At 45.0% G+C, this 18153-nt stretch overlaps 1 protein-coding gene across 2 annotated transcripts in view; it reads left to right on the top strand.

The window, feature by feature from the left end:
* The window catches only part of XPO6 (exportin 6), a 106751-nt gene that overhangs the window by 68480 nt on the left and 20118 nt on the right, over positions 1-18153 (top strand). The window contains exons 10-14 of one of the 2 annotated variants that reach the window (XM_055562635.1): positions 4347-4455; positions 5917-6006; positions 7146-7215; positions 13742-13901; positions 16957-17049. In XM_055562635.1, the coding sequence (XP_055418610.1) occupies positions 4347-4455; positions 5917-6006; positions 7146-7215; positions 13742-13901; positions 16957-17049 (522 nt within the window). Of the gene's footprint in view, positions 1-4346; positions 4456-5913; positions 6007-7145; positions 7216-13741; positions 13902-16956; positions 17050-18153 lie in introns of both variants that reach the window. The other variant, XM_055562634.1, reaches the window with a different exon arrangement.

Below are 18153 nucleotides of genomic sequence, written 5' to 3'. Positions count from 1 at the left end.
ATATATATTTAACTTTTTGAGTTAACATATTACCACGTCAGGTGTAATATAGAAGCCTCACTACTTTTTTGCTCTCTTTCCTTGTATTGAGGTTGCCATATATTTTCCGTCTGTGAGCAGTGAAAATCCCATCAGACAGTGTTCTGTTTTTTGCTTTCATCCAGCATTCATATTTTAAAGATCTTAAGAGAATCAACAGAGAAACAGTTGTTATATTTACCCAGAGATCTGCCAGTTCTCATGCTTTCCCTTCATTCTGAAGTTCCATGTTTCTGTTTTAAAATTAATTAATTAACCGATTAATTTTGGGGGGCTGCGCTGGGTCTTCGTTGCTTTCTCTAGTGGTGGTGATTGGGTGCTGCTCTTCTTTGCAATGTGCAGCCTTCTCGTTGCAGTGGCTTCTCCTGTTGCAGAGCAAAGGCTCCAGAGCACGCAGAATCCAGTAATGATGGCTCGTGGGCTCAGAAGTTGTGGTGCATAGGCTTAGCTGCCCCATGGCATGTGGGATCTTCTTGGACCGGGGATTGAACCCCTGTCCTCTGCATTTGCAGGCAGATTTTTTTTTTTAGAAAAACCTTTAAAAAAAAATAATTTTATTTATTTAGTTCTGGCTGTGTTGGGTCTTTATTGCCACGAGGGCTTTTCTGTAGTTGTGGCAAGCAGGGGCTACTCTGTAGCTGTGGTGCATGAGCTGCTCCTTGCCACGGCTTCTCTTGTTCCAGAGCACGGGCTCTAGAGCATTCAGGCTTCATTAGTTGTGGCCTGTGGGCTCGGTAGTTGCAGTGCCCTGGGCAGGCAGGTTCTTAGCCACTGGACCACCAGGGAAGCTCCCAGGTTTCTTTCTGATTATCGTTTGCCTTCTCGATTAGCCAGCTTGGGTTGCCATAATGAAATACCACTGACTGGGGTGCCTTAAACAATAGAAATTAATTTTCTCTTACATGTAGAGAATGGAGGTCATAGATGAGGGGGCTGGCGGATTTGGTTTCTGGTGAGGGCTCTCTTCCTGGCTTGCAGACGCTGCCTTCCCTTCATGTCCTCACATGGCCCCTCTCCTGTGCTTGCATGGGGAGGAGGGAGCGTGAGCACACTCCACTCTCTCATGTCTCTTTCTTTTCATGTAATTAAGGCCCACCCCACCCTTATGATCTCACTTAACTTTTATTACCTTTCATAGGCCTTATTGCCAAATACAGTCATACTGAGAGTTGGGGGCTTCAACATACAAATTTTGAGTGGACACAGTTCAGTCTAAAACACCCTCCAGCTGAAGAGCCTCAAGAGTGTCGCTTATAATAGCTTGCTTTAAAAATCTTCGATAATTCCAGCATCTGTGTCATCTGTGACAGTTTGCTGATTGTCTTTCCCTTGACGGGTGTTCAGTGTCTCCTCATTTTTTGTATGTCAGCTATTTTAGAGCCCTGTACATGTTTGTTCTACCAGCTTTAGGCATGACTTCCATCTCCACAGTCACTGTATGGTCAAAGATGGGTGCTGAATCGATAGACATCACACCCGTGATTCAGCCAGCAGGAGTAAAGGGGAGAGGTTGGACAAAAGCAGCTTTCCCAGAGGCCCCACCAAATAACTTCTTTTAAAATTTCCTTGACCACTCCTGTCTGCAGAGGAAGACTGGGAAATGTAGTCTTTCATTTGGCATCAGGGCCTCATGTTCTCTTACTGGGGAAGAAGGGTGTTGGATAGGCAGATGACAAATATAAGCTCTATGTGCAAGTGTTTGAACTTAGCCTTTTTCTAAAGTCTACTGAAGTGGGATTTTGATTCTGTTTGCAAGTTTTCCCACAGATGTTGCCTATTTTATTAGTGATTTTTCTCTGCCAACATTCTCCTCTGGGCCATCATGCTTAATTACTTGTCTAGCTTGTTAAGTTATTTGCAAATAATGAGGGACTCTTTGAGGGATTGAGGGGGGACAATATCTCTGTCTCGGATGAAGAAATGAGCTCCTGTGCCCACAGAGCTCTGAAATGTGACATTTCAGGAGGATTTTTAAGTAGTCTTTAGACCGTATCTACAGTCTCAATACAGGGGTTGTAACTCTTAGACTGAATGGACTGTACTTGGTCATGGTATTGGATACTTTTTGGCTTTGATTTTCTTGTTGTCCTGGTATTTCCGGTATAAGATGAGGTGATTGATAAGTTAGAGTCTTGTCAGGAAAGCAGAAATTACACTTACTTATTTTAAGAATTCAATGTAGGAAATTGCTTGAACAAATTTTAGAGGCGTGGAAAGCAAAAAGGAAACACTGAGACAACACAGATGATAACTACAGGAAGCAGTTTCATCCCTAGGGCTAGGGGTACAACAGAAAGGTATCAGGGACATTGACTATCAGAGAGACGGCCTCCATGCAGCTAGAGGTCAGAACTCTGAGGGGAGGGAATCCCCCAGTTGCCACAGCTCAGAAGAGGGGCCCCAGGGAGCTGGGACTTACTCCTTTGAGGAGAGGTTGTGACCTGGCTCCTATTGGCACCTCAGAGAGAGGGTGTGATGGGGCTGGCTTGGGGAATGTGGAAGCTGGAACCTGTTACTACTGCTGTTACTGCCTGGGGACCATTGTTGGGGTTACATTGCCAGCACGCAAGCCGGCAGGAAGAGTGGGGTCCCTTTGCCGTTCAGTTTTCCTCCAGTGTTTGATAGAGTCCAGCAAGCAGAGATGAAGTGTGTTGTGCGCAGTTTCAGTCCCAGCATCACAGAGTATGGAGAGTGGACTGGCGCTAGGAGCTGAACCACCAGGGTGGGTGCTTTGCTCTGACTGGGCCCAGCCCTGAACTTCTCGTAGAAACATTTCAGGAAATGTTTAAGGCAGACATTTAGGCCACATGATTTGTTCTTGAAAATTAGTGGTTTGTTGGCCCTTGTGGTAGAAACTATTACATATAACTTTGGTGCTGAGTTAGATTTTTATCACGGGAAATATCCAAGCCTCTGGCTCCAAATGTTTCTTTGAGAAATTATTTTTAGACAGATCAAGGGGTTAGGGTGACCCCAGACTTTTTCCATATCTTCTTTTTGGCTTTAAGTGTTCTTAAAAGTTGATTAAAATTGAGGTTTTGGGGAATGGGTGGAGCAGGCTCAAAGCCTGTTGGTGGTTTATGTGTAGAGATAACATGAAGTGTTGAGTTAGGGAGCCCTGGGTTCAAACCAGCTAGCTTTGTGACCTTGGGCAGTTGATTTAACTTCTCTTAACTATAATTTCCTCAGCTATAATTTCCTCATCAGAAAAGTATCAGTAATACCACCTGCCTCTCACAGTTGTTGACAGGATTGAATTATTGGGTTCCCTGGTGGTCTGGCACTTAGGATTCTGGGCTTTCATGCCATGGCCTGAGTTTAATTCCTGCTCAGGGAACTGAGATCCCACAAGCCATGTGGTGCAGCTCCTCCCCCCTCCCAAAAAAAAATCAAATCATTGAGTTAATTGATATTTATATATAGTACTTATAATCTTCAGGGCAACCACTGAGAAAAAAACTTTAAAATATATGGTAAAAGAAATGGCAAGGGAATTAAAATAGTACACTCAAAACTATCTATTTAACACAAAAGGAAGCAGTCCTAGTGGAAGTAAGGAATAAAAGATAAAACACAGAGAAAACAAATAGCAAAATGGCAGAAGTCATTCCTTCCTTATTGGTAATTACATTAAGGCTTAACTTCTCTAGTTAAAAAGCAAAGATTGGCAGAATGGACTAAAAATACATGATCTGACTTCATGTTGTTTACAAGAGACCGACTTGAATTTTAAAGGCACAAATAGGTTTAAAGTAAAAAGATAGGAAAATATATTCCATGCCAACAATAACCAAAATAAAGCTAGGGTAACTACACCATGTTGGGGGGTATTCTTAGTCACTCATTCGTGTCCAGCTCTTTGTGACCCTTTGGGGTGTAGCCCACCAGGCTCCTCCATCCATGGGATTTTTCAGGCGAGAATACTGGAGTGGGTTGCCATTGCTTCCTCCAGGGGATCTTCCCTACTCAGGAGTGAACCCATGTTCTGTGTCTCCTGCATTGTAGGCAGATTGTTTACCTGCTGACTACTAAGTTAGACAGAATAGACTTTTAAGACAAAAATTGCTACCAGAGACAAAGGATATTATACAAGAAGGTGCCTGGAACGTAGCTGCATAAGCTGCAGCCCTGCTCCTGCCCCACTGCCACATGACGTTGGCCAGTCCATAAACTGCTTTAGTCTAGATGCTTCCTGTGTGCGGTAGTCCAGTGTAGACACCGTTCCCTTCAGAATGCAGGGGGCCTTTTTGAAATCCTAGGCTAAAAGCCTGCTTTCACCTGATGTTGCATTTCTCCCTGCCACACAGGTACGAAGACGCCCTAGTCCTCTTGCTGACGGAGGTGTTGAATCGAATCCAGTTCAGATACAACCAGGCCCAGCTGGAGGAGTTGGACGATGAGACTCTGGATGACGATGTAAGCAGCATAGCCTCGTTGGCCTTAGTCCTTGCCATTTTGTAGTATGAATGGAAATGCAGACTTGGAACCCATAGCTCTTTGCTCTGGAGACCGTCTTTAAGCCAGAGCAGTCTTACGGTTTGAGTTACACATTTGAAATTTGTATTCTGCTGGTCGATTTGGGTTTATGAACCGTAAAAACGTTTTACAGGCATTTACCTATATGGACTAGAGACGTAAGTAAAGAAACCATACATACAGTGAAAAGTGGTTTAGTAAGAACTTGGCATCCCACCTATTTTCCCCTGCCTTGCACCCACATTCTGGGCAACAAATCTAAGCTAGCTGGATACTGGTAAGGATAGTTAGAGATACTTAAATGATAAGGCTAGAATAAAAGGACATCTCTTTTGATTATATCTTATTAATATAAACTCATATCTCTTAAAATAAACCTTGAGTTTATTGATGCTGGCATGCCCCACATTGGTAAGAAAAATGTCTTTAAGGATACAATTCCAGTGTTCCTTTTTCTTAACCACCATGCATTTAAACATTTTCAGGTCACTGTTACAGCTCTCAGAATAGCAGCCACTGTGCTGTGGTTAAGACCTTGAGGATAGCCATATCTGGGTTAGAAACAGCCTTGTGCTTGGAACCAGATGGCCTAGATTTGACTGTGCAGCCTTGAGTACAAAGAAGGTAGCAGTCTGGTCGCTGAATTTCTCTGAGGTCTAATTTCCACGTCTCCCAGAAGGGGAAGGATATGTCTGAACCGCCCTGTGTTGGCCACGTGCTGAGGGCAGCACACGTGGACACAGTGGCACGTGCCTGGTGGGTAACAGGTGCTTGGTAGCACTTGGTAGACTTTAGCTTCACTTCCTGTTACCTGTTTGATGTAAGCCAGTGCATCTCATAGTTTTAGCCTGAATAAGAGTCACTGTGAGACAGCTTGTTAAGCAGACTTTGATTCAGGAAGTGTGTGTGGTGGGGTGGGGGGGAGCATGGTACAGAATTTGCATTTCTGACAACCCCCCACCCCGGAGATGCCCATACTGCCTGTTCATCGACCATACTTGGTGTAGCACTGATGTGGCCAGTTATATAAGCTCAGGAACGGGCTGTCTCAGAAGGTAATGAATGACAAATTCCTATAGCTGGGATGACGGGAAGGGGACTTGAGCATTTATTTTACCAGTCACTGTTTAAAATCTCTTATTCCTATGACAGAGAGAAAAGTAGGTCATTCTATGTGAATTGTTTACTTTTTGAGGAACCAGATTCTTATGACATTAATTCATTGGATCAAAAAAATTTTTTTTAGCTTGGCCTTTTTAAAGTACCAAATAACCTGGTTTACTATTTCTTCACATACTTACGTCTGAGAGTGGGCTTGAGGTGGGGGGCAGGCTGGCAGGAAAGCTGATGAGCTCTGCCATTCTGGGAAGAGCTGATCCTTCTTTGTTTGCCCCGCAGCAGCAGACAGAGTGGCAGCGGTACTTACGCCAGAGCTTGGAGGTTGTGGCCAAAGTGATGGAGCTCCTTCCCACACACGCCTTCTCAACGCTGGTAACGCACCATTTGGAGGGGAACGAAGAGCCTAATTATTTCCCTGCATATAGCATGAGTAGTAAGGCTTTTGTGGTCACCAGTCTTATAAAATGTATATTTTTTAAACAGAATAATAATTAGGATAACCGACCCTTGAATTTAATGTGTTTAACATTTCCTCCCAGTATTTTAAAATGAGCTTTTGGAAGCTCTGTTTTTCTTTCCTAAACTCTTGGGTATAATGTAAATTTTACTGATGCCTTTATGCTTTCACCAGTGGCTTAGAAGTGGCCAAGCCAAGTGGAAGATTTATTTATAAAAATTATACTGTTGGAAAGTTAGCCTTTGTAAAACTCACAAAACTGTTGGCAGATTATTTGCTGGGCACTTTCTGTCTTTTTATGTGTACACAGAATCCTTAGTCATAAGGACTGATTTCATTCACTAAGTGATGCTTGTTATTTGAAGGCATTTCATTAGCCCATGTCTCCTCTAAAGGCAGGATAGTTCACTGGGGTCGGGTTGCATTGCGCCGCCCAGCTGTGTCTTGTGTTTTCTCATGAAGAGTGCCATCTTATTTTGCCATCTGCCTTCCGTGGGGACCTGTCACAGTAACGTCTTAATTTTATCTTAACGGTGAGTTAGCAGCTTTAGGAAGAAAAGATAGAGCTCTGATTATGAAGGTCCTGTCTGCTAAATGAGTAAGGCAAACTGACTCCAAATAATTCGGCTGTCTCTTCACTCTGTCATGCAGTTTATAAGGCATAACTGCGCTTTTTTTTCAAGGGCAGGGTTTTCCTTGGACTTGAAGGGAGGTGGGTCCTGTCTTAGAGCTCTAGAAAGTATAGACCATTTGGGGGGCTTGATATCCTCCTTCAAGGACATAACTGTCATAATAATCATAGTGCTTTGTTTAGAAAAGTATGGAACTACTGTGTTATTTTCTTTCTTATTCCAAATATTAACTGGTGGTTTTAATTGTAGAAGACTCCTCGGGGGTGGGAGGTGCTGAGGGGTGCCACCTCTTCTTTGCTGCGTGTAAAGGCTCCCAGAGAAAAGTTTTTTATCCTGCTCCTCCCACTACAGATACTTGTTTCACTGTTGAAATGCTGTTAAAATTTGCATTTATGTTTTTTTTAATCTTTTGTTTCTTTCAGTTTCCAGTTCTTCAGGACAATTTAGAAGTTTATCTGGGGTTACAGCAGTTTATAGTTACTTCAGGGTCAGGTAAACTGTCTTTTATTTTCTAATTTAACGTTCAGAAAAAAGATTGTGAAAACTCATCCTCCCGGGAGGACCTGGGAGCAGCTCTGCGGGACGACCGGGTAGAGCCGATCAGGGGGTCGTCAGCTCTCCTGTGTCAGCGTTGCTGTGGTTCAGTCGCTCAGTCGTGCCCGACTCTTTGAGACCTTGTGGACTAATACTTAACTACTGCCTTCTGTGTTGTCAGAACAAGATTTCTCCACTGCCCCCTCCTCACTGCTTCCTCTCTGTCAATTTCTAAATAGGAAAAAATAAAAAAAAAAAATCACGATTAAAGAGGAGCTGTGAGGGAGGTAGAGGATGAGGCTGTGACAGTGTAGCCCAAAGAGGCGTTTCAGAGAGAGAGGCTAATTTGGAATAAAGAAGTAGGACTGTTTAAAGACCCTGGCAATTAGAATATTTCTCTGTTCCTTTAAACCAGTTGGTAAGCTAGGGAAGAAAATAGCCCTGGACTTTGCTGGGCTGTGTTCTTCCATCTCTGGCTTTTAGGATCGGGAGGACCTGGGAGCAGCTCTGCAGGGACAGCCTGGTAGAGCTGATCATGGGGATTGTCAGCTCTCTTGTGTCAACGTGGTTGTTTAGTCGCTAAGTCATGCCCAACTCTTTGTGACCCTTGAACTACAGCTTGCCAGGCTCCTCTGTCCATGGGATTATTCTGGCAAGACTACTAAAGAGAGTTGCTCTTTCCTTCTCCAGGAGATCTTCCTGACCCAGGGATCGAACTTGCGTCTCTTGTGTCTCCTGCATTGGCAAGCAGATTCTTTACCACTGCACCGCCTGTTAAGCCCTCCTGTGTCAGTGGCTCTGACTGTAGCCATTTGGAAAGGCTTTGGCCTGCTGTTGGCAGGTTTCACTAGTTGGGGGTTTAGGATTAGCATTTTGGGATTATTTTGTTAATAATAATAGCTTCTGTTTGTAGAAGAGGTATTGCATGCCAGGCACCTTATTATTTGCTTTTGTTATTTAATTCTCTCAACTCTCCTGTGAGGTGTAAGGACTAATCACAGTTCTCTTGTTTTACAAAAGAGGAAATTCATGTTCAGAGATGTTAGTTTACCCAAGGTTACATAGCTTGTGGTGCTAGTCCCAGCAGGGTATACTAGGAAATGATAACAAGTTGAAATTAGCCAAAATCTGATATTCATTCTGCCAGCCGAAAGCACCAGGAACATCATTCTTGCAAACACATTTGTGCTACAAACACACACACATAGACACACACACAGACACATAGGAACTTAACCAAGTGCTTGCAAACACACTTGTGCTGCACACACACACACACCCATATACCCACACAGTTTTCCTTACAGGAGTTACCCTGGCCCTGGCCGACTGCCCCTCTCGTATAACTCTGCTGCTTCAGCCTGGCACACAGCTGCCCAGGGTACAGCCCAGTGCCTGGATGAGCTTGTTATTTGTGGCAGAGCCTCCCCAAGAGGCCCTTTGCGAGGCTGCCCTTCTTGGTGGCCTGTGACTGCTTGTTTCCATGACTAGATTAGCTTCTACTAGTAAACAATCTGCTGGGCCCCAGGAGGTTGACGGACTTGGCATGCCCCAGCTCTAGACCCTGATTTGTGTAGATCGACTAAGAACAGCTTCTGTAGAACTTTAAAAAGACTACTTTTCAAAGCAAATGTGCCTGTATGATATGCCATCAACATTCATGGAAGTCTTCGGACTGTGTACCGATGCTGCAGATATTTCCAAAATCTAGGAAAAAATTCTTGGGGAAAAAATCATACTGTAATGGCTTCTCTCTCAGGGCTCTTGTTCAAATTAGAATACACTCAGGACCCTAAGGTGGCACAATGGTAAAGAATCCACCTGCCAGTGCAGGAGATGCAGGAGACACAAGTTTGATCCCTGGGTTGAGAAGATATCCTGAAGGAAGAAATGGCAAGCCACTCCAGTATTCTTGCCTGAAAAATTCCATGGACAGAGGACCCTGGTGGGCTGCAGTCCATAGGGTTGTAAAGAGTCAGACTGAGCACGCACACAGGATCCTAAAACAGTTGTTATTGATCTTAAAGATGAAATTGAGCATGTACTCTCTTTCCCCCAGAATAGATACCTAAAGTCAGTGTTAGTAGCTCACTTTTTAACATTACATTGAGTCTGTCTTCAGGTGGCAGTCTGCAGTGATTCCCAAGTCCTTTTTCTGAGACTTATAACTTAGATTTTCTCATCCGAGCAGGAGAATCTGATGGATTTCCCCTAAATGAAGTATTGTAGGCCTGCTCTCATCACAGCCCATTTACTGTCAGTTTCACAGTACGCTTGGCTCTTCAGGTCATTTCTAAACCTCATCCCAAGCACTGATCCTTGGGGCATATACTCAAGGGGCAGAACCTCTCAGGCCAGAGAAATACTTATTTCCTGTTTTAAAATGAGCTTTCTTATCCATGATGAAGCAAAAGCCAAGTTTCCAATGCAAAGGCTATTAAAAACTGGAAACTCTGAGTACGATTTGTTCCTTGGTTCCCATGGTCATTTACCCCTCACATAACCCTCATGCTATATTAGTCAGCCTTACTGCCGCTTACCAGAAACCACGTTCTTTTCCCCAATGGGTTAGGGCTCATTCCTTTCATTTGCATTTACCTTCTCCTGGCCTGAATTCTGGAGTGATGGAAGCCTTACTTTTTTTTTTTTCCCCTGGCTACTTGTGTGAGGCAGGTACAATCTTAGCTCCCTGACCAGGATCGAACCCAGGCCCCCTGCATTAGGGGCTCAGAGTCTTAGCCACTGGACCCCCAGGGAAGTTCCTGGGAGTCTTACTGTTTACGCAGCTTCTGTTGATCCCCCTGCTTCTGCTTCCTTGGTAAAGTCCAAGGCAAAACATGCCATCGCCGTGCCTCCTTTACCCTGGCAGTCATCTTTGCCCTGGCTGTCCGTCTTTCGCACTGTTGGTGGTCTGCGTCATCCCCCCATCAGTCATTGTGCCCCTGGTGCTGCGTGTGTGTCCTTACGTGTCCCGAAGGGTCTGTCCTGTGTTTGGCTTCTGCCACTCCTCACCGAGATCCTCCCCCATTGGGGCAATATTTCTGCTCTAAGCAGTCCTGCTAACTTTTTTGTTTAGCCGTGCAGACTTTCCTGCCTAAGAGATTGCTTATGATACAGACTTTTGGACTTAAATTCTTGGTTCTGCTTAAGTTCATTAATGACTTGTTTGTTCTCTCAGAGTGGAATAACTTAAGTGCTAAGTTTTATATTTTTATTGCCCAGTCCACCCCCCCCAAAAAAAGACTGAATTTATTTTTTTAAGTTTTTTTTTTTTTAAATATGAACCATTTTTAGTCTTTATTGAATTTGTTACATAGCTGCTTCTGTTTTATGTTTTGGCTCTTTTTTTGGCCCCGAGGCACGTGGACTCCTAGCTCCCTGACCTGGGATCGAACTGACACCCACTGCTTTAGATGGCAGAGTCTTAACCACTGACCTCCTTTAACATTAATGTGTTTCTTTCCAGGGCAGTGACTTTCCAATGAGCTGTTCTTTGTGTTTTTTTTTTAAGTTTTTTTTGATGTGGAACATTTTAAAGTCTTTATTAAGTTTATCACAATATCGCTTCTGTTTTATGTTTCGTTTTGTTTTGGAGTGGGGCTGTGAGGCATGTGGGATATTAGTTCCCCGACCAGGGATTGATCCCACATCCCTTGTATTGGAGGGTGAAGTCCCAACCACTGGACCGCCAGGGAAGTCCCATGGGCTGTTCTTTGGGTGTGGCTTAGGGGACATCTATCTAGACAGCTGCTGGGTAACGTGGTTTATGGAAGGTTGGACTTTGGTGTGGCCATGATACCTTCTGTCTCTGAAACCTACGCTTCGTAGTATCCTCACCTGCAGGCTCCACTGTGCGGATGTTCTGTGTTGTTGATGGGAGCGAGGAGGAAACTAAGCCTCAGCCAAACAATAAAATGTGGATTGATTTGGACAGCCTTTCACAGTAGCAACTCTGGGCTTCACCCTCAGGTGGCAGTGTGGTTACCTTGCGTGGTTTTGTGGTGATGGTAGTATGAGGTTTCCAGGCTGGGGGGCAGGGCTAGAGACTGATCTGGGGTACTTGCTGCCTGTGCATTTGGCTGCATTGCAGACACATCAGGAAAGAAGCAGCTGCCATTTTGATTAATCTGAACCTTGGATGGTACATAGTGTTGAGTTGAACTCTATGAATTACTATGGTTCTGTAGGCCAGAAACGGTCAAATGGCAGCAAATTGATGTGGTTCAAACCAATAGTTCAAAACACACACAGCAGTTCCAGGCTGTTTCTCATTCTAGGACGGCTTTTTTATCAGAAAAATTAGGGCAGGTTTAAACGAGAGTGATGAGAATGGCCAGGATTCTGGAGAAGGGGTGCGCACAGAAAACAGAAGGAACCAGGCGTGTATTTCAGCCAAGAGGAGATTCACAAGACTATGACCCTCCCTCCACATCCCCCCAAGACTGCCATGTGTCAGCAGGCTTAAATTAAGCTTGTTTTTTGTTCTCCCCTCAAAGGGTGGAAGGGCTTCCTCAGTGACTCAGACAGTAAATTATCTACCTGCAATGCACGAGACTCAGATTTGATCCCTGGGTCAGGAAGATCCCCAGAAGAAGGGAATGGCAACCCACTCCAGTATTCTCGTCTAGAGAATTTAATGGACAGAGGTGTGACCAGGGGATGATAGGAGGAATTATCGGGGAGACCCCTGTGTTTCTGACCAAGGTATCCAAAGGTGGAAGACTCCCTCAGGAGGCATCGGCTCTAGCATTCTGTTGAGGGGTCCGGGAAGAGGCTGAGGGGGCAGTGCTGGGGAAGGCCATGTGCCAGATGTATGTGTGGATGAGGGGCAGAGGGGAAGAAGGCTGGCCCCATCAGGATGACTTTGAAGCTGTCTCATGACCATCCAAGAAGGAAACCTGATGTAGGCTGGTGTTTTGGCTTGGTTTTTAATAGAGAAACACAGGATCTTTCCTTTCATGATGAGAATTAGTGAAAAAGTTGAAAGCGGGTTATCAGGGTAGAGCTGTGTAGGTGATGAGGATGGGTGTGTGCAGGGAGAGGGAGGGGCCACTGATGAGGAATTGGAACCCATCTTCTGGCAGGTTTTGGTTGACCCTGGGCTTTGGTTGCATAGCGGTGGCCCTGAACACCCTTGACGCTCGGAAGGTGTGTGCTGGTGGTGCTTTTGTTAACCGGGAGAGGAGGGTGCAGAGGCACTGCTCCCCTCACACGACCACACGCGACCAGAACCACTTCTGGCTCTGTATGTTCTGTGGGCTCCTCTGGCTGGCAGTGTGGGGTGCTCACCCTCTTGCTCTGACCCCGGGAGCTGGCCCACCCTCCTTAGCCACCCATCTCGTGGCCTTGGCAGGGCTGCCTGCAGGCTGATAATCCTGCTGCTGGATGTTTCTGCGCCAAGGCTCTGCTCTCCGTGGGGAGTGTTGCAGGGGGGCAGGTGGTCGGGCAGGTCAGGGCTGCTTTGTCACTGGCTGTTTCCTTCACTGCTTTTGTCCTCTGGCTCCTTGGGGGCATGACCCACTGTCACAGTGCCCTGGCCACAGTGTCCCCCTTTCCAGGCACCTGTCCTCCTTTTGGGGCTGTCACGGGCTCTGTTCCAGCCTCATCACCTGGAAACCCATGTGGCATTGAACTCGTTGACTCATTCCCCCAGCTCTTAGGTGTCAGCCTTCTTCCTCTCTACTGTGTTGCCTATCCATGGGTGTATGCATGCTCAGTTGTGTCCGACTCTTTGTGACCCCCATGGACTGTAGCCACCAGGCTCCTCTGTCCATGGGATTTCCCAGGTAAGAATTCAGGAGTGGGTTGCTATTTCCTTCTCTGGGGAAATCTTCCTAACCCAGGGATTGAACCCGCGTCTCTGCATTGGCAGGTGGATTTATTACCACTGAGCCATCTGGGAAGCCCCGTTACTTATCCTTTGTTGTTGTTCAGTTGCTAAGTTGTGTTCGACTCTTTGCGACCCCATGAACTGCAGCACTCCAGGCTTCCCTATCCTTTACTATCTCCTGGAGTTTGCTCAAACTCATGTCCACTGAGCCAGTAATGCCATCCAACCATCTCATCCTCTGTCACCCTCTTCTCCTCCTGCCCTCAGTCTTTCCCAGCATCAGGGTCTTTTCCAGTGAGTTGGCTCTTGGTAGCAGGTGACCAAAGTATTGGAGCTTCAGCTTCAGCATCAGTCCTTCCAATGAGTATTCAGGGTTGATGTCCTTTAGGATTGACTAGTTTGATCTCCTTGCAGTCCAAGGAACTCTTGGGAATCTTCTCCAACACCACAGTTTGAAAGCATCAATTATTTGGAGCTCAGCCTTCTTTATGGTCCAACTCTCACACCATACATGACTACTGGCAAAACCATACCTTTGACTAGACAGACCTGTCCCTTGAGAATCCCTTGAACCATATGAAAAGGCAGTTATCTGTAGTGGGAATTAGAACATGTTCTTCCTGTTGAAAAACCACCCGAGGCCTTCTGTTCCAGGACCCAGGCTGAACATCACAGCGGAGAACGACTGCCGGCGCCTGCACTGCTCCCTGAGAGACCTGAGCTCCCTCCTGCAAGCCGTGGGCCGCCTGGCCGAGTACTTCACTGGGGACGTGTTCGCCGCGCGCTTCAGCGACGCCCTCACAGTGGTGGAGAGGTGGGTGGGCAGTCCCAGCATGGAACTCAGCTCGCCTGCTTGTATGAGGGCTGCGGTGGCCAGGCAGCTCTGCCCTGCGCAGGTGACTCGAGGCTCCGCCGCGCACGGGGGTGTGGAGCAGTCACTGCCCTTCTCGGGACTTCATTCGGGTCCCGGTAAAATGGAGTGGACATCGTATCCTGTGGGTTTATTGTGAGATTTATACGAGGTAAGGCACTGAGCCCGGGGCCTAGCATGTAGCACACGGTAAAGATAAGCTGCGATTTCATGGAAGAGCTTACATTTAAAGACAGGCGTAACCTCAAGAGAAACCAGGTGTGGTCATAAAGAGACGTTAAGACAGCCCTGTTAATAAGAGGACAAACAAGTAGGCAGTCTGCACTCTTGACTGGGCGGCCAGATGCCAGAGGGGTCTTTTTCTGGTCCTGTTAGAGTGGGACTGGTTTTTGCAGTCCTCTTAGGGTCCTGAGGAGTTGAAGCTGGGCAGCCGCCAAGCCTGACTGAGGGGCGGATCCCCGCCTTCCTGCACTGAGCTCCTGTTACTACTTCTTCCTCGAGGGTCCCTCACAGGCTTTACGGCCGCATTTGTTGAGGTCCTCCCATCCCTTCTCATGAACTCGGGCACCTAAAACGCCATTTGCTGAAAATAAAAGGGACAGAACGTCCGGGTCATTTCATGGTAACCAGCAAGTAGGTTAGATCAAAACCAGGGGGGTGTGGGTCCAGGTAAAGGTGAGTCACCTGGTGCTTTCATTGGCACAGTGGCTGTGTCATTGGTAACACACTAGGGGGAGCGAGGGCCCAAGCCTACTGACTTGCATGCCAGATTTTTCTTCGTTGCTCTTCGCTTAAAAGCAGACATGATTGAGAATTTTAAATAAATCTGAAAAGCCAGATTAATGTTAATAAGAAAAGCAGTATACAGTAGTGGGAGATTTTAGAAAGTAATTTTGTCCATTTTCTTTCTGTATTTTGAGGGACAGGTATTATCATTTTATCTGAGTAAACTGTGGCCCAGAGGGCGAGTGCCTTGCCTCAGACCACGCAGTTTGTGAGAGGCTGCACATGGACTTTTACCAGTTTCTTGAGCCCAAATGCTGAGCTCTCTTCAGCCACAGAGCTTCTACTTCAAGCTCTTTTTCTTCTTCTTCCCACACTAGGCCTGTTTCCTCTGATAGTAGAAATAGAACATGTCTTTCTGTCTGAAGTCTTTATTTTTTTAATTTAAACTTAAGCCATGTATTGTATCCATCAGTCCTTTCGGCTTCATAGGGAGGTGACTGTTCAGAGATTCTGGGTTGTTATTTTATAGGTCCTTATGTATATACATCTTTCTGCATTGCTTAAGTTTGCAGGCTCAGTAGTTAAACGCACTTGGCTCTTTTGTCTTCACTTAGAATAAAGTGTGAGAGAAGCCTCCTCCTTATGGCTACATGATCTTAATAGCCACTGTTTTCAGTAGCGTTCTTACTTGGCGGTTACATAATATTAGTATCAAGACTGCTAAACATAGAAATATTAAAAGACACATTTAGAAGTTCATTTTTAGTGTGGAGCAACACTAAAGAATGCTGTTGAACGTAAGTGAAGAGTATCAAGTCACAAGCTGTATGATTTCACTTCTGTGAGGTACTTAGAGTTGTCAGAATGGTAGAGACAGAAAGTCAGTGGTTGCCAGGGGTGGAGGGGTTGTGGAGAGTTACTATTTAATGGATACAGAGTTTCAGTTTTCTAAGATGGAAAGAGTCATGGAGGTAGATGATGGGGGTAGTTGCATGTTATGAATATATTTAACATCAGTAAACTGTACACATATTGTATGAATGTAAAACAATTTAAAGAATTAAACACTGGGTACTCGTTGGTGTATTACTTACTGATGGTGACTTTTTTGATGCCTACTTATCACCATCACCATACCCTGCTTCCTAGAACTTCAGATTGAGGACCCTTGACTCTCTTACTCTTTTACTTAGATCTTGGCTTACTGGAAATACCTCTTTCTGACTGCTGCCCGACCCTGAATTACTTGTGACTCAAGCTCATGGTTTTTTATAATAAAATCCTGTTTTCTGCCCCTATCAGAGAGGAATATTTTTCAGAATATGGACCCCATGCATCAGAGTCCCACGGACGCTCTTCAGAGATGCACATTCCTCAGAGCTGCAGTGTGCATCTGTGGGGCAGCACCAGCAAGCTGTATTATAACTAGTTCCCCAGTTGATTCTTCGCTCAGTGACATTTGAGACCGTCTGTGCTGTTGGATCGAGGGAGCAAAACACACGCCATCTTCCCTGGCGTGCCCCGCAGACCTGAGTCCAGGGTTCCTTACAGAGCAGGCATGGAGAGAACTTAGCCAAGTCTCTAGGGTTTTTTTTTTTTTTATGTTTACTCAGAAAGGAGTGTCTCTAATGGAAGAGCAGTCTCCCATTTCCCAGCAGAGCTGGTCGTATTTAATGTTCATTTATATGTAGTGAGCCCTTGGGCAACCAGTGGGCTCAATAACTTGCTTCTTAAAGAATTGTGCTGAAAGTTAAAAATAGCTTAATTTATGTTAGAAACTTTTGTGTCCCCCCTTTCCCAAGCCCATCACAGTGTTTTATCATGAACATTTCATATCTTCAGAAAGTTAAAAAATTGTGTAGGTAATACCCATCACCTAGATTCTACAGTTAAATTTTGCTATATTTTCTTTATCATATGTCTATCTACCTGAAACATCTGTTTTTCCATTTTTTAAAATTGTGATAAAGTACAGTATTGATTTCCATTCTAATCATATTGGATGTATTATATTATGGTCTCTGTTGGATATTTATATTGTTTTCAAAAAGTTTGAAACTGTAGGTGGTGCTTTAGACTGTGTCTTAGTATATAAATCTTTATGCATATCTCAGATTACATCTTTGGGATAAAATTGAAAACCTGGTCTTGATTCTTTTTTGATGGTAAAAAAGTGTGTCCTCAAGACCTTTGTTGATACCTCGTCCATTTTGTCTGCTTTAGTTCACAAACTGAGTGTGGGCTCATTCGTGCAATTCTTCTTTGCCAACAGATTGGTCAAAGTCACTTTGTATGGATCTCAGATAAAATTGTACAACATTGAGACTGCTGTGCCATCAGTATTGAAGCCTGATCTCATTGATGTGTAAGTATAGTTAGATGTTTGTGTATTCTCAGAAAGACTTGTTCTCTGCCCCCAAATGGCTTTATAGATAAAAAGAGACTGTAGTGGCTGTCGTGAAAAGATGAAAAACTCCCGTCTCCAAACCTCAAAAGAGAGAAAGCTTGTTATATCTGGGGACTGGGGTGGCTGGAGTGAGTGGAATTCATCAGGCAGATGAGAGCTGGGAGCAGAGGGTAAGTATATGGAGTAGGCATTTCAGGAGGAAAGAATAGCACATGCCAAGACACAGAAGTGGTACAGTCACGCAGGTAGGGGTGTGGGGAGCACCTGGTGTGGTGGGAGGTGAAGCTGGATAGGCATTTAGGACTATTTCACTGTGAATGCCATGAATTGTGTCCTGGAGACCAGTGACTGAAACTGCCCCTAGAGATTCTGACTATAGCAGGATGGTACAAGGCTTGGGTATTTGCATATTAAACAAGAACCCTAAGTGACTTTGAAGCTGGGCACCCAGGGACCACACTGAGAAACATTATAGACAGTGGGAGGCCATTAGGAAAGTGACGTAGAGATGGGGTAAAGGAATGGGGACTGGAGATGGGGCCTTCTCCCAGAGGTCACTGCCTGGAAGGCTTGCTCTCGGCTGGAGAGGCATGCTGCCAGATTCAGCCCCGTGCTAGCTTTTTAAAATAGTTTTATTGGAACACAGCCCTGCCCATCCATTTACATATTACCTATGGTTGCTTTTGCACTGTAGTGGCAGAGTAGTTGAACAGTTCTGAGTGAGAGTGGATGGCCTACAAAAACATAAACATTTATATTCTGACTTTTTTGCAGAGGAAGTCTCTGATCCCTGTTCTAGAGCATTCTGGAGCTTCAAGTTAGATACATACAAAAAGAGTCTCATTTACTATGGTGGTTTAAAAAAATTTTTTTTTTTTTTTAATATTGCTCTCCTTTTTGAGAATTTAGAGAAAGCTTCTTCCAAGAAAGAGGCCAGTTTGTTCATAAACACGCCTTGCACACAATTTTGGGAAGTTTTAGCGTTCTTTCCTTCAGGCTTAAGGAACTGTATAAATGTAAAAGATTGGCAGAAATTCTTAGACATCCCTTTCACAGGACAGA

The sequence above is a fragment of the Bubalus kerabau genome, chromosome 23 (genome assembly GCF_029407905.1).
Source record: "Bubalus kerabau isolate K-KA32 ecotype Philippines breed swamp buffalo chromosome 23, PCC_UOA_SB_1v2, whole genome shotgun sequence".
NCBI classification, from domain to species: domain Eukaryota; kingdom Metazoa; phylum Chordata; class Mammalia; order Artiodactyla; family Bovidae; genus Bubalus; species Bubalus kerabau.
This window is presented reverse-complemented; position numbering and strand designations above follow the sequence as displayed.